The 24,166-nt window shown below is 38.4% G+C and overlaps 1 protein-coding gene across 3 annotated transcripts in view; it reads right to left on the minus strand.

Annotated features, from left to right (window-relative positions):
- Positions 1–24,166, minus strand: part of LOC135200165 (phosphatidylserine synthase 2-like) — a 180,857-nt gene that overhangs the window by 107,304 nt on the left and 49,387 nt on the right. Inside the window, exon 1 of one of the 3 annotated variants that reach the window (XM_064228526.1) lies at positions 19,160–19,509. The exons of 1 other annotated variant lie outside the window; for it this stretch is intronic. Coding sequence is in view for 1 of the 2 variants with exons in the window: in XM_064228524.1 (XP_064084594.1) it covers positions 2,170–2,186 (17 nt within the window). In the remaining variant the exon portion in view is untranslated. Of the gene's footprint in view, positions 1–2,169; positions 2,202–19,159; positions 19,510–24,166 lie in introns of those variants that run through there. One more of the 3 variants, XM_064228524.1, reaches the window with a different exon arrangement.

Below are 24,166 nucleotides of genomic sequence, written 5' to 3' on the forward strand. Positions count from 1 at the left end.
CTACGAAAGGAAAGTTAAAGTCTCCGGTTAGTCATAGAAGAGTGCAGGGGATGTTTATCATTCTAGTACAGTTTATGCAACAAGGATAATGATGTCACTTTACGATTATGTCTATGCTAAAGTCAACAATCACAGCTGGCACAATAAACTTGACTGATGATGTAACTCTATCAAAGAGTTTGCGATGACAGTCAGCATTGGAAGACTACACTGGAGAACAGTACTCCAAGCAAGAAAGAAGTGTTCAAACACTTAAGATATACCTAACAACTTTATCACAAAACATTAAAAAATACTGTATTTCTGCAATATACCAACATTTTCAGGAACAGAAGCAGAAATATTACATATATACTCCTCAAAGTAAATTTTTGATCAAAAGTTACACCTAAATTCTCAAGTGTGCCACTGACTTTAAACCATACCATTTAAATGTAAATTAGGATACAAAAGCAAAAGTATTCTGGATAACTAACAATCATACCTTGAGTTTTATAAGGGTTCAGGTTCATGAACCAAAGCCTACTCCACTCATGAATAGTACGTAGTATGTGCAAGATCTCTATTCAAAGATTCCACAACCACAGATCTAAGGCGTGGAGATAAAACAAAAGCTGTTTGAGCTGCATCATTGGCATATGCAACCAGTGTGTTCTCAAGACCTTGTCACTTGTAGTATACATCATAAATTTGCAAATGTTAAAGCATACTAACTTGATCAATATACGAAATGACATTACTTTACAACATTTAGTATGTCCTTATAGTTATTTTTGGATAATATTTAAAAAGCTTAGTTCACAACTTGTTTCTACAATCTGTAACAGGATGGGAAGCAGCATCTTCACCTTTCCTTTCAACCTTTGGTTACCATACCATATACATACCCTTAACATAAAAGTAATTTGTACTCATGATTACCACTAGTTTCTTTTCATAATGAAGACTACATCATTTAAATAAAAAAAATTGACAGCTTCGTATCTACATTAGAAACATTGACTAACAACATTTCTCTAGAAACACTTTAAAACTGTGATATCTATCTTCAAACATTTAGTAACCACCAAGTGGAAGCATTCTGGAAATACAGCCTACGTATCTGGAAACCTCAGATGATTATACTGTCCACTTGCAAACTTCTGACAACTACAATGTTCTTAAGGCCTGTCCACACTAGGAAACATTGTTTGCAAATAAAGTCCGCAAACACTTTTTACTACTACATATTTATTTCCCATCCAGAATAGAAAACACATTTATTGTTTGTGTGTTTATGTATATATAAACATGCATAATGTATGTATATAAGTGTATGTATGTATATTGTATGTATATATTTTCAATTCGGCCAGAAGCAAGTCAGCATGACACACTCCTTTTTCTAAAAACTTCCTTACCATCTCTTTTTCTTTCTCTTATCCCTCCTCAAGTGCATTAAAATAGCCAAGCAGAACAGAGGCTACTACACCAACAAGCATCCTGACGACAACTTGGGCCTGGACAGGAAAAATTGTTTGCAAAATTTTTTTATAAACAATGTTTCCTAGTATGGATAGGCCTTTATGAAACTGCTTTGAAACAAAAGACTCTACTATCTAGAGATGTCTGGCAACTATACCAACTTGCAACCCTTTCATATGACTGCAATATCTTGAAATTTCTGGAAAATAAACTATCTACTTGCAAACTATCAAACAATGACAGCACTCTATGGAAATTTCAGGTAACTAAACCACCCACTTGCAAACAATGTCAAACAATGACTTCACTATATGGCAACTTCAGGCAACTAAACCATTCACTTGCAAACACTTTCAAACAAAGATGGCACCAAGTAGAAACTTCTGACAACTTATCAATCCACTTGTAAATGATTTGAAACAATGCCTGTAATATCTGGAAACTGCAGGCAACTAAACCAAACCATCCCCTTCCAAATGTTTTCTAATAATGATGGCACAATTTGAAACTCCTGGTCAATCCACTTATAAACAACAATGCACGATCTGGAACTTCTGGCAACTAAACCATCGACTTGCAAACAATGATGCACTATCTGGATATTTCTGGCAAGCAAATCATCCATTTGCAAGCAATGAAACACTATCTGGAATTTCTGGCAACTAAACCATCCTATTGCAAGCTCATGGCAACTATAAATTTCACCTGGAAACGCCTGACATTTGCAATGTCCCCGTGGAAACTTCTGCTAACTACAGCTCAAGAATCAAGTAGAAACAACCTCCTTGCTTGGAGTGAGAATAAACATTAAATAATGGTAGGCAGAACCACCATGGCAGTGCATTAATTTGCAAGACAAAGAGTACTACTTTATGCTGTGCAAGTGGTGGGGTTCGCGAATGATGAAACCTGTTCTATCTGACCCATACAAGAAACCTGATATATGCCGGACTGCCTACTGAGAAATTCTTTATCACTTACACAACAGTATATATTTTCCCCTTAGAGGGGATGGGTTTGGAAGGTGTTACTCATGAACTTCGCCCAGGTTGCAGCCAACCACATTCAACTAACCAACTATTTACTTCATTCCGCTCATTCCCCATAAAGTGCCTAAATCATTCTGCTTTGTTCATGAATCAAATGTCTCTCTAACTAGTGAAGCTAGAGGCTTAGTTACTGCACTTTGAGGACACACTTCAATGTTTATCATTACACCAAACACATAATCCATGTGGAATAATCCTACACAATCATAAACTTGCCAAGCAAATTTGCAAATGGTGAAATTCCCATAATTATGTGAAAATCAGGAAAGCTGTTCTGTGAGAACTAAAGTCAACCGCAGACGAAAATAGCAATTAAAACTTTATCTTAATAGCTAACGCAGATCATAAGTAAAACAAATATAGGCAAAGAAACAAAAATTAACCATGAGAGAGAGAGAGAGAGAGAGAGAGAGAGAGAGAGAGAGAGAGAGAGAGAGAGAGAGACTAAAAATAACAAAGTCCCCTGGGCAGCTACAATGATTGTAATCTCACTCAACCAAATTAACTTATAATCCACTGCAAAGAGAGAGAGAGAGAGAGAGAAGAGGTAAACGTAAGGGGAAGATAGGGGCGGGAACACGGAAATAGCATGAGGGGGGGGGGGGATGGGGGAATTCTAACATGAGGGCGAGGGGGGTAGATAAAATATTCCCAGCATGGCACATAGTACTACTAGATGCTAGCATGTCGGTGCCGCAATGCTGCGTTCTCCTCTTGAGGTCAACGACGAAAAACGGCTGGAGTGACTACAGCAAAAGGGAATATTGATGAAACCGCACACATACATTCATGTATGCTGTGCAGCTCAATGTCACGCGTCAGGGGACAGTTTACGAAGTTACTCTTCGTCTAAGCTTACAGGTCAATATTCTGGCGTTGGGACGCTTCTTGGAAACATTATCTCTGCTATAAGCAGTAAGTACAGTAAAAGAAAATATACCAAACACTCTCTTGATGTTGTTTTATACGCATCTCTTGAAAATGATGAACAATAGTACATTTTATGCTCGTGTTTGTAGCATTTTGAATAAATGTCTTAAGGGTTGGCATGGTTACGCCCCATAGAACAACCTAAACTTTTTCACCAGGAATTTTAATGGTCTTTGATGTAGAGCAGAGAACAATATTTGCAAAGAGACAAAAAGACTTGTTCTCATGTTTCGAAGTACCAGCAATGATGTTAACAGTTGTTTACGCCGAGTAAACTGTAGGCGACACAAAAACGGCCGAGCTCTTTAACTCAATTATAAACCTAAAACACAGGTTCAATCGTTTTTAAAAATTCAGTTTGTGAGGTGCATGATTGTGCACATATAGGTATATATAAACGAATTCATAAATAAGGAGGCATTATCTTCAACTGCCGAGGGAGATACCTCGTAAGGAAACGACTCAAACAAAAGCAGTAGTATACGTAATCGGTACCGATCATCACAGCTGGGCGACGTAAGGTTTCGTTACAGCGGTTCGCCTTGACGTGAATGTGTCTAGCGTATCAGTAAAATGCGAGGTGCCGGATAGGAAGGGTCGCAAAATATTGTTCAGAGATCTCCCTAGCAAATAAGGAAAAATCCCTAAGTGGAATCACTGTTCCTCACACATTCCTGCCAAAACTGCGACACCACCAAATTTCCCTAGCGATGTAAAGGGAAAAATCCCTCGAAAACCAAATTTCCAGAACGTTTATACACATTAAACCCTTTCTTTAAGGCTCCCTTTACACGAGCGGTCTTCTCCATAGAAATCAATGACGTTAAATGAGACCGTTCACACGAATCCCATAGGCAAGAGATTCGCCTGTCGCGTGCCATGCTACATCGTGCGGCGCCGGCCAAGCGGTATGGAATAGTGAAGATAGAAGTCCATGGAGCTGTTCGGACGAGCGGTTTTTTCCCTGTGCGACAGTAATACATATTGCTATTTGATTTAGCTTCACCTGCACTTACCTCACAGTCAGGGCAACAGCTGTTTCAGGTGAAATGGACGGTGTCGTAACAGTGATTTGTCTAATTCCGTCTTTCAACTCGCTCACAAGTTCTTCTTCTAAGGGAGGAGACGACATGCAAAAATCATTCAAGAACTTTTCTGAATTGATCACCTTCCACGTCTAAATATAATGTGTAGTGCTCCTTGAAGTGTCCTGGAGCTGTTTATTTAGTGGGTTCCACAATTTACTTGTTCCTTGAAGTGTCCTGGAGCTGTTTATTTAGTGGGTTCCACAATTTACTTGTTCCTTGATGACGCCTTATCCAAGTCCCCGCAACTTCCTCAGCGCTCGCGGGACCAACATTTATCAAATTACATTTTATTCGTTTGATGTATTTGATCACAATGCTTCCACATTCACTGCTTGATCTTCCATACCATGATATCGATTAAGCATGTAAGTTTCATGTTTCTTTTTAAAAGACTTCAAATCCTCAACTATAAATTATGGGCTATGTTACTTGAATGGTTACTTCCCTTTATTGTTTATAATGATAACTATGTTGTGGACTCAGTTCCCTTCTTAAGAAACTTTCATTTGTAACAAAAATTGTTAAGCAAATCATCATTGTAAGTAACAGATATTAACATAGAAACTTTTAAGTATTAAGTGGCTACATTTATTATACGTATATTGAGCAACAGTACAGAGTTAATTATTTCATATCTGTAATGCATACTTAAATTAGCAGTTATTTCAACACCTCTCATTTGTGTACTTTAAGACTGCGTTCTTTGTTGTTCTCAATAAAGGGTCAGCCAATAGACAGAGTTCTTATGCCAACCTGCCTCAGCTCAAGAGGAAGCTTGTAATTTACAGGCTCTGGAGCCACAAACTGAGTAAAAACACGGCTGTACCTACTTGAAACCATTTGTAACTAGCCTTGTACCAGGTCGATCTATTGGCTGTACAAACTGTGGTGGGTCCCTCAAATACCGAGGAGAGCCGGTCTTAACTGAATGGGTCAAAACACACAACTTGAATATTATTCTGGCCTTCACCGGAAGCCAGTGCTCATCGCCAGGGACGATCCTGTCCCGTGGAGCAACACATTTTATTAGTCTAGCAGCTCTGATAATAATTTTCTGCAGTTTCTTATTGTCGGGCCAATAAGCTGCATTCGATCCAGTTCGGTCCTAACAGATGTCCGGAAGAGAGACTGGGTTACTCTATCAACATATCGGATGCAGTTTGTACCTAATTTATAGTCCACCGAGCACCGAGTTACAATAATCTAAATGGTTTATAGCACAGTTAATAACAAGATTCTTAACAGAACTCTCATCAAGATATTTACTCCGAAAGCCTATATTCTTGATAGCCAGCAACTTTCACAACATTATTAATTTGTAGACCGAGTGACAAGGCACAATCCAAGTACACCCAGAGATCACGGACGCTGTCTGTTGTCCGGACCCAATTTTCATTTATAATACACACTCTTGATTAACACCCAGACTCCTTCAATTACTTTCCTTACCAACTATTCTCCTTCAATTTCAATTGTTTCAAAGTCATCCATTGTTTAATATTCCATACAACTTCGTTCAATTTTCTATTTGTATTCTCAATATTTGTAACAATGTAACAGAATTGTGTCATCGGCATACGACTTACATTCTACTCCAAGATTATGTAGTATATCAGTTGAGTTGATTATAGAATTTAGGCCAAAGGCCAAGTACTGCGACCTATAAGGTCATTCAGCGCTGAAGTGGAAATTGACAGTTAAAGGTTTGAAAGGTGTAACAGGAAGAAAACCTCACAGTTGACTATGAATTAAGTATAAGGAGAGGGTGTAAAGTAAGATGAAGAAAGGGAATATGAGAGGAGGTACAGTAAAAGAAACAAAGTGGTTGCAGCTAGGGGTCGAAGGCACGCTGCATAGAACCTGAAGTAATGCCTACAGTGCACCACATGAGGTTCACTGACGGCACTTCCCCCTATGGCAAAGTAGTATATTGGACAAACTTTACAGGTACAGAATACGACAGGGCCAACCACACTTCCCAGAAGAACTCCTCTCGTCAAAGGTTCATACGATGACACAGCATTTCCAATCATTATGCAGTACGTATGACCTATCTTTCAAATAGTCCTTCAAAAGCTTAAGCGCATCATCTACAACTCCAGTGGATTGGAGATCATCTAAGAGTAAACCCTGTACTACCGTGACGAAGGCAGGCAGGGCTAAGAGCCAAGAGCACGAAAATACCAAACTTACCAGCACCCCTTATTTCCAATGGGTCATTTACCATTGAACATAAAGTTGCCTCAGTGGAATAAAATTTTCTGTATGCAGAATGACAATCGGAAAAAACACCTGCAGTATTTAGCTAAGCCGTTACTGTTAGAGGATCGCATATTCCATAGTTTTTTTCTAGAAAAGATAATTTCATAAGGCCTCTATGAACTCAACTCCAGACAGTCAAGACTTCCCTTGAAAACTGGCTTAACAATTGCAATCTTCTCGGATATCTGGAATTTACATTCAGAGATGCAGCAATTTACAATCTTCAAAATCACACCCAAAAGTCAAAAAGTTCTCAGCTGCAATTATTTCCGATACAGTAGGCACCGGATCGGATGAACAATTTGTTTTCTTGGCTTTCTTCAAAATTCTAGTGACATCAATAGTTATTCTATAAAAACAGAGAACCTACTATCAACCATTCTATTAAAAACAGAGAACCTAGTATCAACCACTGCAGTAATGATGGTGCAAGGCGGTGCACCTGCAAAAACTGAAATTATATTCTTAATTGTATTCTTGTAAAACTCTAAAAACTTGTCAAACCATTAGGTAGTTTCTTCTCTTTTGAATTTCCTGGTTAACAGTCAAGGACATGATATAACTCATTAACATCATTTCCATCCCATGAACGACGATCAATTTTTAACCTTATCCATAATTTCACCTTTCGTCTTTTCTCTCTTCTCTTCTTCTCCAGTATTTCACCATGAAACAACAGAGATTTATCATTACCAAGAGTTGTTTTTCATAAATTGACACATATGATCACATTCTACTAATTCACGCGACTATAGACACTTCTGAGGCATTCACCACACACCCAATCCCTAGATTCAAGGGGTCGATGATCGCAGAGATTTTGAAAACCCTCACTGACTTCCTGAGTTACAATCTCAATAAATTCAACCTGGAAGAAACTAGATTTGTTTCCGTGTATCAGCTTTTTCATCACTGCCTTTTCTTATTGGTCAATAAAAAGTAGTCAGACTATGCACTGGAGAAATGTACATCTCTCCTTAACTTGAATATTGATACTACCACTTTGATTGACATCATCATACAGAACCAGGTCTAATGTATGACCGGTTATTACAGTAAATTGATTGATTGATCATGGAATTTAGGGCATAGCCCAAGCGCTGGGACCTGTAAAGGTCATTCAGCACTGCAGCGTTATATGATTTAATGAAATAAGAGTAACTGAATGAATAGGTGAATCAATTAAAATCTTTTACACATGATAAATTAAAACTGCAATTTAAAATACCGAATGATACATAACAACTAAGACTAACAAGTAAAACAAAGACATTCACTCTCATTCAAAACCACTTACACCATAATTTAAAAAAAAAAACATAGCTGAAATTGCAAATTTTAAAAACGGGAAATTGCAACATTTTAAAAACTATTTGCCATGCATAATTCATTTAACGCCATTTACGCCCTAATTAAAAAAATAAAAATTTTGAAGAATAATTAGGTACTTATTATTGCATTGGAGCAATTTATATGGTTTACAAGATGATGCGACACAAGCGGATCACTAATCGCTTCGACCTTCACTGGTTGGATCATCCATCCACTGATTAAAACCACCACAAATGAAAACACTTACTGCAGATGTACAGATCCCGTCAAGCAGTAGGCCAAACTCATCGACAAAGACATTTACACTTACCGAGGGCCGTCTATAGTAAAGGAAAGCATACTCATACCACAATACGTAAAATTCGCATCGAGGTTTTCAAAACTTGCCACATCAGCTCTTTTTACAAGCCTGATATCAGTGGACCCTCTTTGTACGAAAAGACCGACCCCACGGCCCCTACCTTCCCCCGGAACGTAAAGGAAAACATTCAATCTTGGCAATTTTGCTGTCTTTCAGCCATGTCTCAGCAATGGCGGCAAAAAAATCGATTGCATTTCAGTTATTAAGTCTCTAATCTGTAGTGTTTTATTTCCTATAGTTTGGATATTCACGTAACCGCGTTTAAAAATCTTATTATCGAGTATAGCCATAACCCGTGCAAGCAGCAATCTTTTTCGTCTCATAATGTAAGGCTTTGCATTCTTTGGAGTTTACCGCATGATCACTTTTTTTTTTAAATCCTGTGGTAGGGGTGCAAGAATACTACCACCGTAGGTTCTGCGTGTCGTAAAAGGCGACTAAAAGGACACCTGCTGCATTGCAGTCTTATTTTTGAGGCAAAGGCTAGGCCCACCGCTAAGAACTGTGGAAACTGCTGCCTTGCAGTCGTGCTTTTTAGTCACAGGCTAGTCCCACTGCCAGTAAGGACATGCGGACGTAAAAACCGCCTTCACCAAACAATAAACCATGCCTGGTGATGCTTTGGATAGAAGACAGTGGAGAAGGCGCATCAGGCAACCGACCCTTTCATGTAGGGATAACGGTGTGAAAGAAGCAGCAGCATGATCACATTTTTTATACTTCGAGTCTCTTACAATTTCTATCTCATCATTCCAACAGCAGCGCAGACCTTTGTCCTGTGACATCCTGTGAATTTTCCACATGTTCACTCCTCAGTTATATTCTTGAACCCTCCATTCTTTCTAAATAACCATATCTTTGACTTAGTACCGAGTGATGACATAATACCTGTCTCTCACCGTATAGGTAGATGGCCCTTTTAAGTTTCACTTTGTCGCCATTATCATGAACGGCCTTCCTTCCTAACCTCAGGCTCTCAATTCAGTATCCAATGAAACGTTCTTCCGGAAGCTGGATTTTTAGGCATAACTGAAATCTTCCTTTCTGCCTCATATGTATTGCAAATCATGATCACAGGTTCATATTTTCCATTCTTCTGAGTGTCAGCTCCCTAAACATCATTGCTCATCTCATTCGCAGCCAAGTCTTTCTCCTTTTTTAACTCAAGTGTTCATTCACCACACAGAAGCCACTCTCTGCTTGACGTCCTCCATCTCAAGCAAACAAGGTGGTGAAATGAGCAGTATTTCCACATCACGATCTCTGCATGGCAGGCGAGCCGCACGGGAAAACACCGCCTTCTGAACACCTAACGTGCGGCAATTTTCCCGTGCGAGACAAGGTCGCTCGTGTAAAAGGAGACTTAGTAAGATTACAAAGCAGTACACGTAGACTTATGACACGAAATGCTTGATAAAAAGAGTTCAAATACAAAGATTTGCCAACCAACCAACTAAAACCACAATTTGCGTGTAAATGTTGGTTGGGGCGCCTTAAAATTTCATTCCGCCATAATCCGGATCTGTCAATAGGAATAATTTTTCTGGGACCGTTCACTGCGAAATTTGAAATAAAATTCCTCTGCATAATATTCCTTTGACTCTCTCTCTCTCTCTCTCTCTCCTCTCTCTCTCTCTCTCTCTCTCTCTCTCTCTCTCTCTCTCTCTCTCTCTCTCTCCAAGCATGACCACGAGAAAACTGCAACAACGGAGTGCGAGATCTTGTGCCTTATGCTCTAAAGTATTTTCAAGCATCTTGCATGCAATGGAATCCCCGTAGAAGGTAGTGCCTTCAGGGCACTTCATGCGGTGCACTGTAGACATTACCTAAGGTTCTTTGCAGAGCGCCTTCGGCCCCTAGCTGCAACCCCTTTCGTCCCTTTTACTGTACCTCCTTTTCTATTCTCTTCTTCCGTCTTACTTTCCACCCTTTTCTAACGCTTGATTCATAATACAACTGTGAGGTTTTCCTCCTGTTACACCTTTTCTTGTCAATTTCCGTTTCAGCATTGAATGACCGCATGGGTCCCAGTACTTGGCCTTTGACTTAACTTCTATATTCAATTCACTTCAATGGATGCAATGGAACAAAAGACTGCAAAGGCGAATAGATTTTGCAGACGCTGAGACTGAAGGAGTAGAAACCACTTCAGATATGAACAGGGACTCGAATGGAAGGAAATGTAAAATTTAGGCCAAAGGACAAGCCCTTGGACCGATGAGGTCATTCAGCGCTGAAACGGAAATTGGGAGCAGGTAGGTTTGCAAGGTGTCACAGGAGGAAAACCTCAAAGTAGTTGCACAATGAAACAAATGTCAAAAAGAGGTTGGACAGCAAGATGGAAGAAAGAGAATATGAACGGAGGTACAGTCAAAAGGAAGGAAAGGGGTTGCAGCTAAGGACCGAAGGAACACTGCAATGAACCTTGACTCATGCTTACAGTGCACCGACTGACAGCATCCTGTGTGGAATTGGATTGAGATGATCAAGACCCTGACTTCAATTCACGAGACTTTCCTGTGTCAGTTGTATTCCTGCAGATGAAAGACTTCTGAGAACAATATTCTTACACCTTATAACGCACACTATGGAACCAAGCAATAGTGTGATTTTGCACTTAGGAGGAGGTCTATACTAAATTATTCTTGTGTCCAGTTCTAAATGAGTATTTATGCTGATTTATTCTATAATCTCATTCCTTTCTTGTGTGATCTGAATATTTTGAATATTTGCTACAACGAAGCAGAGGAGACATTTTTTAGATGACAGGAAGAGAGAACTGCTTAAAAGAACCTTCTGTTTGTCTTGTTTCATCAGCTTTCAATCAACAAAATCAATTTAAAAGAAACCTTTTCTCATAACACTAACACAAAGAATCTTAGAAAAATTGGTGACTACAAAAGTGTCCTCACCAGAGTAGCAATTTTGTGGATAAAATCTCAAGCATATCCTGGAATTAATTTCATTTGGGCCTGACAAGTAAGGCATTAAGATTAAAAATAAATCATAATGATAATTCCATTAAAACTGGCTAAATGAGTCACTTCTCTCTTTGTAAGTCTTAACGGTAAAATCACGAAACTGATTGGCCCAATGAGAGTATAGCTAACAAGATGTTAAAACAGTGTACCCAGAGATCTCTATACCTACACTCAGGTCTATACTCGTGACACCATTTCGCTCAAGAATCTCAGGAATGCTGGTTAGTGTAACGTCTCGCCCAGCCAGCCCCTAAACAACTCTCTCTCTCCCCCCCCCTCCCCCCCCCCCCCCCGCCTCGCTTGTTTCATCCAATTACCAGAGTTAATCTTACTATTAGTTAAACGGGATTTCTCTATAGACTTTGTTCCTTCGAATGTAATTGGCTTGGAAATGCCCGCCCTTGTTTCATTTTTCCACTTGGTCGTCAATTCTGTTCATGATTCGCATCACCATACTGCAATGACAGATATTCCACAAGATTTTCCTTCTTATTTGGCCACCCATTAAGCTTTCATTCAAAAGAAATACTATATTTAACAATGATTAAATTACTACATACACACATTATATATATAATATATATATATATATATATATATATATATATATATAGATATATATATAGCTCAGAAAAACAATAGTGTATATATATATATAGTATGTATTTATATATATATATATATATATAATATATATATATATTATATATATATATATAGATATATATATATATATATATATATATATATAATGGGCAGGACCAAGTATGAAAGAATAAGAACTACTCAAGTAGCAGAACTATCCAAGAAGGCCCAGGAAAGAAGACTGATGTGGTACGGCCGCGTGATGAGAAGGGAAGAGACAGAATACCATGTAGGAAGGAGAGTAAAGTAGATGTTGTCTGAGGTTGTGAGAGAGAAAGAGAGGAAGACAGAAGACGCGAAGGTGGACGGATGTTGTTCAAGATGATCTGAGAAACGGACAATTGTCAGAGGACGATGTTTACTACCGAGCCAGGAGTAGGAAAGTTCAGAAACATCGACCACACACACAGAAGTGGGAAAAGATGCAGAAAAAATATATAAATATAAATAAATATAACACGCTGAATTTAAAACTAAAGACTATATTTCGGTGGACTTACTTCCACTGATTAATAAGGGTGGAAGTCAGTCCACCGAAATATAGTCCTCAGCTTTAAACCAGTTTTAATGGGCCTTTTATACTTGAGACGTATCCTGTTTTAACAGAAATTTTATTTATACACACACACACACCTATATATATATATATATATATATATATATATATATATATATATATATATATATATATATATATATATATATATATATATATATAATATATATATATATATATATATATATATATATATATATATATATAATATATATATATATATATATATATATATATATATATATATATAGAGTCGCTGGAGGGCAGTGTCGAGTGTTTGAGACAGTTAGGTACCAATTCCTATACCACTTAAAATTCCCCTTCAGTGATATTCCCGAAGTAGCGCGAACTGAATATTAACGATGTTTTTAGCGTAATGATTTGATTTATAGTATGTATGTGTGTGTGTGTGTACGTCACTGAAGTCCTGATTCTCTTCTCTGGTTAGTTTCGTTGAGCTGAGTTGAATACAAAATTTAGGCCCAAGGCCAAGCAGTGGAACCTATGAGGTCATTCAGCGCCGGAATGGAAATTGACAGTAAAAGGTTTGAAAGGTGTAACAGGAAGAAAACCTCGCAGTTGCACTTTGAATCAAGTGTTAGGAGAGGGTGGAAATTAAGATGAAGAAAGAGAATATGAAAGGAGGTGCAGTAAACGGAACGAAAGTGTAATGCCTACAGTGCACCGCATGAGGTCCACTGACTAACCCCCTACGGGGGCCGCGGGTTCGAACCCAAGAGAGGACGAAATTATCATCAACAAAAAAAACTCCCCTTCGTTTGCATACATGAAAATATATTAATTCCGAGCTAAATCGAATTGGATATTAAAGGACATTTGTAGCTTGATGTGTGTGTAGAGGGCATATGCAGGAGTGGCAGTACGACGCTGGTATTAAGCAGATGTTTGTTTTGTATGTTGTTTTGACGTTGCATGGAACCAGACGTTATTCAGCAACGGGACCAACAGCTTGACGTGACTTCCGAACCACGTCGAGAGTGAATTTCTATCACCAGAAATACACATCTCTAACACCTCAATGGAATGCCAGAGAATCGAACTCGCGGCCACCGAGGTGGCGAGTCAAGGCCATACTGATCACACCACTGAGGCGTACAATAAGCAGATGACCGTTAACCCCGGATGGATGGAAGATGGGTTCTTCCCTTGTGTTTTGGGTCTCGTTCACTCCCGTCTGTGTCGCGTGCAGTGGGCGTCTCCTCTGAAACGCCTGCTTGAAAAGAGGCCTGAGGATTAGCCAGTCGGTGACATCCGATGTCCAATGTCCTCCTGCCAGGTTCATATTGTTGGTTTGGCTGATGATAGCAGATTCCAGCGTCTTCCTTTTGTACATTCAGCTACTTTAGAAAACCAGCTAGATCCCACTCCAATTTATGGTATGGCTTTATCCCTATTATGTACAAAAATCCCCGAACTGAAACATATCGTGTAGATAAGTGGTTCTCAACATGAGGGGGGCTCAACAATTTCCAGGGGAGGCGCGAGCCCTAGGGAAAAATGAATAAAGCATTTTTCTAATTATATTCGTTATTTTCTTTACGAGTGAGGAACTAATATTCAGAAGTTTATGAAAAAAATGCAACGTTACTTTCCTGGAGTATACTACTCTAGTTAGGCTCGTTGGGCTGACCATGTTTTGTAATGATTGACTTCCCTATCCCTCGAAACCCCTTCTTTTTCTCTTTTTTTTTTCAAGTCTGGGAGGGAATTTTACTCACATATGCAAGGGAGGGGGGCGGTGGAAAGAAGGATCGACTCTTAGAGGGGGCGTGTCATATAAAGGTTGAGAACCACTGGTGTAGATCTGTTTGTGTTCTGTTAATCTTTGCGAGACGGATCTACCCGTCTCCCCAACGTAAATCTTATTACAGTTGCTGCACGGTATCTTGTCAACTCCGGCATCTGGTCATTTTTTTATTTAAGTAATACGCTTATGAGCGAACTTCCGATGGATTCGGGATAATGGAAAATAAATGGATTCGTTAGATTTGAGATGTTCTGCAACTTTCTTGATGATCTCGTAAGGAAGCTTTATTCTGTCGTTATAATCTACTTATTTGTTGTTTCTGAGGCCTCTGTAGTACCTATACTCTATCCGCTTTGTTAACAGCCTTCTTGACACTGTACGGTTGGTAGAGCAGTCGTTGACGGAGCTTATCGAATTCTTCTTCCAAGTAGCACTACCCATTTGAACATATTATCCTCATTAGGCCCCTTGAGAAACAGACTGCAGCCAACCATGATCTACGGAGACGTCGTGGAAGCTTAGGATATGAATATAAACAGCGAAAGTAGGCTTCCTATATACTGTGAAAGCGTATCTGTCGTTTTCTTACGATTCATACACCAAGGAAAGGCAATTTTCTATCCCTTTCTCATTGTTTTAAATTCAGTCCGTTAAAAAAAATCCGCTGAAATCTCCCTAATTTGTCGCAGAATGTAAAAATATTCTACCTATCTAAGCCAGATCATGTTGCTGGGTGTGACAGACGACAAAATTTCCGTCTCGAAGTATTCCATATACCTATACAGGTTTGCTAGCAGAAGGGACAGGGGGCTGCCCCTGCTACAGCCAAACCTATGTTGTAAAAATGACCATTAAAAGAAAAAGAGAAAACATTGTTAGTTACGCACAGGTTAATTAGGTCTAGTGTTTTGTCGATGCTAAGAGCAAAATGCTCTTCAAATGGTTATAACTTCCTCTTTAGAAAAGACAAACACGCCCGCGATCGGCACTTGGATAAATAATGATTCCACGTCTGGCCTGAGCATTCTGATGTTATTCAAGGGGATGTTTAAGCTGTTAATTATGTTTTTTCAATAATTCTCTGCATGTTTTACGTGGGAGAAAGAGAGGGTTCCTACGAAGGATGATAATAGGTCTGTAAGCTATTTGGATAATGTAGTATACGTGCAGCATATATAATATTATATATATATATAATAATATATAGAATATAGTCTATAAATTAATTTAATAAATATCTATATATATATATATATATATATATATATATATATAATATATATATAAATATAAATAATTTTATCACATCACTGTGATTCATATACATGCATTAAGCTACAACTGTCCTTAATATCCAATTCGCTCTACCTCGGAATTCCCCTTCGGTTATTATATATGGAAATTTATTAATTCCGAGGTAGAGCGAATTGGATATTAAAGGACACTTGTGGCTTAATGCGCATATACATACATACATGTATACATACATACATGTGTGTGTGTCTGTTTGGGAGAAAGGATGAACGGAAGACCCAGAAAGGAGATGGACATCTCGAGTGAGCGACAAAGCATCCTGCAGAAGAGGCGCCTCAGCATCCGTGAAGGAAGGAAGAGAGCAGGTAGTACAGGCAATGAATGGCGCACTGTTTGTAGGCAAACTTCAACACGTTCCTGGTTGGGCTTCTGCAAATGAAGCAGCCAGTGGCAAGACGTTTTCCATTCTCGATTCGTCCACAATTAAACAGTTTGCGTGAACCTCGCAAAGGTCATTATCCTGTCTTTTCTTGGGGCCAACCTTTTAAGAAAAGTGACATATATATATATATATATATATATATATATATATATATATATATATATACATACATATAAAGGCAAAAGCCACTTAGGAAAGTGAAACAATGGAGTTTCGCTGCCTCCTTTACTAAGTTTAGTAAAGGACGAGAGTCGAAAGGCCTTGCAGCAGAACTCCATTGCTTCACCTTCCTTCGTAGATTCATCTCTATTCCAAATCTTCAGTCTATGCGCTGGTTCGAATCCACGAGAGGACGAAATTATCAACTAAAACATTTCCGTTTAGTTAACATTATATAAGAAAATATATTAATTCCGAGGTAGAGCGAATTGCATATTGAAGGACATTTATAGCTTGATGCTTCTATATGAATCATGGTGATGTGTTGAAAATTATATATATATTAATAATATATATATATATATATAATATATATATTAGAGAGAGAGAGAGAGAGAGAGAGAGAGAGAGAGAGAGAGAGAGAGAGAGAGACTCGGCAAGGCCAACGTGGAATCAGATGAATGTATTTCTGGTGATTAGAAATTCATTTCTCGATATAATATGGTTCGGATCCCACGATAAGCTATAGGTCCCGTTGCTAGGTGACCAATTGGTTCCTAGCCACGTAAAAATATCTAATCCTTCGGGCCAGCCCTAGGAGAGCTGATAATCAGCTCAGTGGTCTGGTAAAACTAAGATATACTTAACGTTAAACAGAGAGAGAGAGAGAGAGAGAGTCAAAAGTTCCTGTCTTCTGCTGCGCCACTTACAGAGTCACCCGCAAACGTCAGTGCGGTAACAATATTGCAAGTGTTCCATGTCTCCTCGTTGAGTAACGAACACATTAACAGGCAATGTAGTGTACGTACTGCAACCATGCCACCTTCCGTTCAGTTATATGACATTCGCTCGTTCCTGTGCTCACCGTGATCCCATTGTCCCTCCAGTTGCATGCCATTGCAAAACCTTGTCTTAACGGGTAATAATGATAATTACACTGCTACGAGAAAGAGAGAGAGAGAGAGAGAATAACTCATTCTATCAGTATTAATGACTTGTAACCATAATCTTTTATTTTCTTTGGAGCACCAACCTGTCATAAGTAATGAGACTATATATATATATATATATATATATATATATATATATATATATATATATATATATATATATATATATAATACTGGTTGCTGCTCCAGACAAAATAAAACTTTAAGGTTACACGCCAAACACAATCAAACCATATATACTGACATAATGATCCTGCAGTCTACTTTCCCGCCTCTTCCTGTGTTTTGTCTTTCACTCAGGAATGCGTTTCCTTGTGTTATCGTTTACATCCTCCTTTTAATGATTTCCCGATGGGGTTTACATCCTCCCTTTAGTGTTTCTCCGTTTAGATTATATCCCCGCTATAGGGTTTCCCCAAGAGTTCTTTCATTCAACAACACCCCCCCCCCCTCTCTCTCTCTCTCTCTCTCTCTCTCTCTCTCTCACCGAAACATTTTACAGTCAACATCGACCCTTCATTAACTGATTTTTAAGCCTCTACATTGATGACCACTCCTCATCTCATCTCATTATCCATCGTATTCTCTGCCGCAGCGACAAAACAATAGACTTGTTTTGACGCTTGTTTGTTGGTGTCAAAGCAAGCGCGTCCGAAGCGACTTTGTACCGAAGCAAAAATATGATATAATAGTCGCCGAAGCGTCAGCCGAATGTTAGCGACGTGTTGTCTCAACTTCGGTTGCTATGACGCGCGGACAGAAACAAAAGTAGTAGCAGAGTGGTAGTAGCTAAGTCTGGATTTGGCCCGCGTTTACAGTACCTCTTTTGTTTTGTATGTGGAGTTTTGTTTTGGTCTATAGTCCCGCTTTAGTAATATAAATATATGTATGTATGTCAATACATCATGTATTGTCAGATTACGCTCAGAATCACGGCGAGTTGAATGTCACCTTACAATAATAATAGAAGTATTCTGGCACGAGGTTGCTACCCTCCATATGCCACACCTAACCCTAATTCAAACCCAACACAATCAACTTTCCACCAGCTACATTATTCACCGCACGAGTCAACAGAGGCATCTTGGATTTTCATGACTACGATGATGACCAGTGTTCTCCTCATTTCAACTGACTTGCGTTGCGAGTCTCTTCATTGCCGCGTTGCGTAACTTGACTCCTTGTTTTATTATCTGTCCATTCAGGAACCGCGTGGTCGCTGCATGAATCACTTAACAGATAGCATCTTGCCGTCTTTTGTGTAATGCAGAAAAATATTGTTATATCTATATATATATATATATATATATATATATATATATATATATATATTATATATGTGTGTGTAGAATCTATTGGTCACTTTTTACCAGATACTACATATGTAATTGTATCTAATAGCCACAATACCCTCTTAATTTCTGTTGGTCATGTCGGCAACGTGACCTATAGTCGTGATTAGGATGACACGGGTTTCTTTCCCCCTCCCAGACATCACAATTACTTCATATTTCTTGCACATGGATAAAAAAAAAATGAAAGAAAAAAAGGCACGAAGAATTCGCGAAGAGGGGATTACAATGTGTGAGCGTGTGTTTATGTCAAAAGGCGCTTCGTTTATTGATCAGAAACTACATCATAGCCATTACAGTCGTTTTGTAAATAACAGAAGTGAGTAGGAATGCTTGCGTTGAAAAGCGTGGTGTCTATACTCAAATAAGCTTGTCATGAAATGTCCTCCAAATTTACCCGATATTAATTAGAATATTTATGAATGTTTTTCTTTGTACTAAGGAAAATGCAAACGTGAAACTAAAGCTGCTCTAACGTGGTCTCCTGTTCGCAGAGATGTCTTTTAAATGTAAAAACATATTGTGTGTGTGTGTAAGTAGAGTGTTCGATTTATATGATCGCTTACCTGCTGCTGCTCCTTGATAATTAGTTCTGCAGTCTGGTTCTATGTTTAATTAACTTCATGCTTCTTCTTAATGTTAGTTCTGGATTAGTAATCTTTGTATTTTTAGTCTCTCAGGAGAAGTTTTAATGAGACGAACGGAGAAGTTTCCTTCTTTACGGTGGTAAAGAGTACAAGTACAAGTTACAACTATAAAGCTTATAAATCTATTTTTGGACCCTGGCAATATTTTTGCTTCTGTACTGAACGACGGCTGCCGGTCCTCTCTGGCTTCTTCTGTCGTTCTCAAATTCAGCCACCCTCGGTTCGAATTCGGCACCACCGCCTTAGGCGGTGTAGGTCCTGGTTCTCCGCCCAACTGGATTCTTGATTCGTGGAGTGGTTTTTCCTTACCTTTCCCCATCCCCTTTTAGGAGGAGTTAACATGTTAATTCCTCCTTTTCCAGGCGGAGTCAATAAGTTAACATGTTAATACCTCCTCCTGGAGGCAGAGCTGCATTCTTGATAGAAGCTGAGTAAGTTTGGTGCGAGGTCACAGGTCAAAGATATTATGACGGACTTAAGATATTAATTGCGATGGTGTTATGGTTCAACTTCCTGAGACAGGTTTTGTTGATCAAATTCTGGCTCGCAAACCAAAGCTTAATTCTCTCTCTCTCTCTCTCTCTCTCTCATTATTTTCACTGTACATACTCTAATTATTCTCTCTCCTTCTCTTTCTAATTATTTTCACTGTACTTTGATTATTCTCTCTGTTTTTACGCTACCCTATCTACTATTATTTCTTGTATAGCTATCCTTTATAATATATATATATATATTATTATATAATATATATATATATAGAAAGAGAGAGAGAGAGAGAGAGAGAGAGAGAGAGAGCAGAGAGAGAGAGAGCCACAGGAAAAAAAAATAAATGGAGTATCAAGCACTTTCGTGTTATTTCAACACATTTTCGATGTACCTCCTCCTATTCATTTTTTCCTGTGGCCTTGGCCAAATATACTATAAACTGCCACGCGCTATTTAGTGACGTAAAAGCATGCATATATATACTATATATATACTATATATATATATATATATATATATATATATATATAATCCCTAAAGACGGTCTTTCAAAGATGGATTATGACTGGAGACGAAAGGCTATGAGAAGTTATCCAACAGCAATTATACCGACACCTCGAATAACGAACCAAAAGAAACGGAACCCATCGAACGTACCAGATTGACATGACGAAATCCCAAGCACTCGCATGAAGTCAGTCCCCTTCCCTCAACAGAGCCTCTGCTTGCACGAGAACATGACCAGCATTTTCAGTTATGGATTAATCGATTTCCTTTCCGATTTCATCAAGTTTTCATTTCGTCCGTACAATGGTATGGACCCGATTGGCACCCGTATAATCAGCTGGCTGTCTGGGTTCCAGCCGAAATTGGAAGGGTTCTTTTGTTCATCATTTCGGTCTTCCACATTTCGTATGCTCTGCGTCGATTCGTTATTGAATCTAATCTACCATCACTGTTACGCTGTTACATATTTATTTATATTACTACCGATTTTGAGGCTAATTTTAAAACAATAATAATCTGTCATTTACCGAAAAAACAGTGTGAGCAAACATGGTATGTGCACCTCCACTGAGAGAGAGAGAGAGAGAGAGAGAGAGAGAGAGAGAGAGAGAGAGAGAGAGAGAGAGCGCTAGTCAGGCCTGTCCATGCAAACTGGCTGCTACTGTTGAGGTACTACTGGTTACACCTGGACACTCGTCCTAGAGAAGTGCACGTAACTTGCGATTCTAATGAATTATGTCCCAAAGCAAAAGAGAACTAGGTAATGGGTTGTGAACCCCTTTGGGGGCGGATATGCCCTTTGAATGGCAGAACTCTCTCTCCTTGAAACCCATAATAATTACACATCAAGGTATTCTACTGTTGATGACTGCTACTGCAGTGGTAAAAAATTTGGAAACCGCAGCCTAGAATGAACCAATGGTTCTGGGAACATCTAATAAAAAAAAAAGTACCTAAAGCAAGGGAGTACCTAGTACAGGGTTGTGGATCCCTTGGTAAAAGGAAATGTACCCTGAATGGTAGATCAGCCTCCTCCTTGAAGATCAATGACAATCATGCTTTTCACTCCTATTGGTTGCCATGCTCAGAAAATAATAGTCCTCTTACTCAGCATAATGTGAAATTCACCAAGTGGCCCATGGCACAGGGTGAACCTTGTGAGTCTTGGAGTTCTATACGTGCCTGGATGTAGCGCAAGGACAGTGTGTCTATAAGAATAGGAAAGACACTGATTAAATAGGTCTGGTGTAGTTGATAGGTGTAGAGCTGGGAAAGTAGAGGTCAGGGAGAATCTGCAAACAAATGGAAAAGTAGTAAGTACAAATGTGTTAGTTCGAGGATACCTGGGTAAGACTGAATATGACAGGAAGAAATTTCGTGTTGGTGAGTGTTCACGGTCTGAGAGATGGAAACAAGCAAAGTGAAAGAGAATATTTTTGGGAGCGTGTGATTGCTGAAAACGAGTTTCAAAGAAGAATATTTATAAGTATACTTGGGTAATAAAGAACGGTTGAGACTTCGATTTTGCTAGAGTGTGTTAGTACAGAGTAGCTGAAAGAGCAGACTGATTCATGTAATGGCAATAAGGTGTGGCTGGAGGTATATCCGATCATTATTTGGCTACAGGAAATGTTAAGACAGCTATGAGTTATAGCAGAGAGGGAGAAAATGTGGCTGTAAAAGTAATTACGACCAAGTAGTTGTATAAGAAGGAAGTACAACATATATGGAGAAAATGGATAAACACTATGGGCAGTGTTAGAAAGACACTGTAAAATCCCATGATTGAGTCATGAGATGGAGGAGGAAAAATACAAAGAAATGAGGTGCAGTTCTGTCACACACACAAAATTTCCAGGCCTACAGTAAAATGGATCTGTGAGAGAAAAAGGAGGCAAGCAATAAAAAAAAATAAAAAGTGAAGAAAACCTTTATAGGAAATAAAAAGCTGTCCCAAAGGGAAGTAAATGCAAAGAAAAAGATTAACATAGAATGAATTTCAGAGTAATTGGAGAAATTCTGTATGAGGTAAAAGCAGTTCCTGGTCAATGGAGTGTGTATTTTAAAAGCTTGTTAAATATGCAGGTTTGAAGAGAGGCAGAACCGAATGAAACAAGACTGGAGAGTTCGTGTAAGCTTGGATATTCTCGTGGAAGTGACTGAGGAGATATGAAGGGAAATTTGAATGTATAAAAAAGACACCAGAGGTTGGAATTATAAATAAGATGCTGCTGAATGATAGTATTGGTAGTGTAACAAAATGAATGGCCAGGATTTGCCATGTATGTATAAAAGAATGGAATATTCTAAAGGAATGGGTGAGAAAAACTGTACTGTTGTATTAAAGTAAAGGTGGAAAGCTAACAGTAAGAACCACAAGGGCATAACATATTTGGTAAACAATTGAAAGGCATTTTGATTGGAAAGGAAAACATACGACAGAAGGCTTGACAGAGGAAAAACAGTGCAGGCAATGGAAGAGGGTATAAAGAAAATATTTTGGAACATTACGAGAAAAGTTTACTAGCAATTAGAAAAGGTTGTACGTATGTGGAATGCATGACTTAATCAATAGCAGCAATGTAGAGGGTGTTGCAAATTCATGGTAGAGGCAATAAGTTACTGAATGCAATGAAAGCTCCTGTGATTACAGAGGAGCGTTTAGAACATACAGGCAGGAGTGCGAGCCTTAGGGAAAACTGGGTCTGAGACAAGGGTAAAAACCACGAAGTGAAACAATGGAGTACTGCTTGCCAAGGCCTTTCGACTCTTGTCCTTTATTAAGCTTAGTCAAGGACGAGAATCTGAAGGTCTTCCAGCGGTACTCCATTATTTCACTTTCCTTTGTGGCTTTGACCTTTATTTATATATTCATCACGTTCCAAATTTTCATGATTCAGTTATATATGTAATATATATATATATATATATATATATAATATATATATATATATATATATATATATATATATATATTTATATTTTATTTATTATTTACACGGAATGTGCGTGTGAGTGTGTGTTCCAGCATAACAGAAACGCATTGAGAAATTTCAACCAAACTTACTATGGTGTCCAGCATATTCGTCTACAACAATTCACCAACACCAATTCGTCTACAACTTGCCAACAACTAAAATTCATCTATAACAATTCGTCTACAATTAAAATTTAACTAATACAGTTGATCTACAGATGTAATTCATTTTTAAGTAAAATAATTTTAATTTGGGTTATATTTCCTATTATCTTTTTGGTTCTGTTACGTTTTGTGTGTGTGTGTTTTCTGCTAAGTTCTGGCTCAATTCTGCTCGGTTTTTTGTTTATTCCTATTAAATATCTTCAGTTCCATCGAATTTAGTGATAAGTTTCAACAAAATTTTTATTAACACATTAAAGTTTTGTTTAGTTTTTGCTTAGTTTCTACTTGGTTCAAAGATTCCCAGGGATAATTAAATTTTTCATAGAAGTAATTAACATTTTTCATTCCATGAAATGCAAAGGATCAAATTCAATAAAGAAAAATTTATTCGATAAAATTAAAGTTTACTTTCACAGAAACTCCATAGAAAATCTAAAAAGAAAGATTGCGAGCAATTCCATGAATATATTCCTGGATATACCGATAATAAAATTTTCCAAGAGTCTTTTGATGCATTGCAAGGTATCACGCGATTTCTGGAGCCTGGGGTTCTCTCCAGCAAAGATACTATTCAAATTGAGCTTCACTGAAATTTTGTTCTTTCTTCAAATATTAAATTAACTTTGATGGTAAGCTGTGAATTGGCTCTGGGATGCTCTGTGCCACCCCTCACCTGCATTGTTTGTTCTTGGCAAATTGTGTAGAACCACATCATATAGATTCCATAACTCAAGAGGAAAGAGAGGTGGTCGTTGCATATTCCTTCTGCTAGGGAGCCCGATCCAAGA

Source organism: Macrobrachium nipponense, chromosome 26, assembly GCF_015104395.2.
Source record: "Macrobrachium nipponense isolate FS-2020 chromosome 26, ASM1510439v2, whole genome shotgun sequence".
Taxonomy (NCBI): domain Eukaryota; kingdom Metazoa; phylum Arthropoda; class Malacostraca; order Decapoda; family Palaemonidae; genus Macrobrachium; species Macrobrachium nipponense.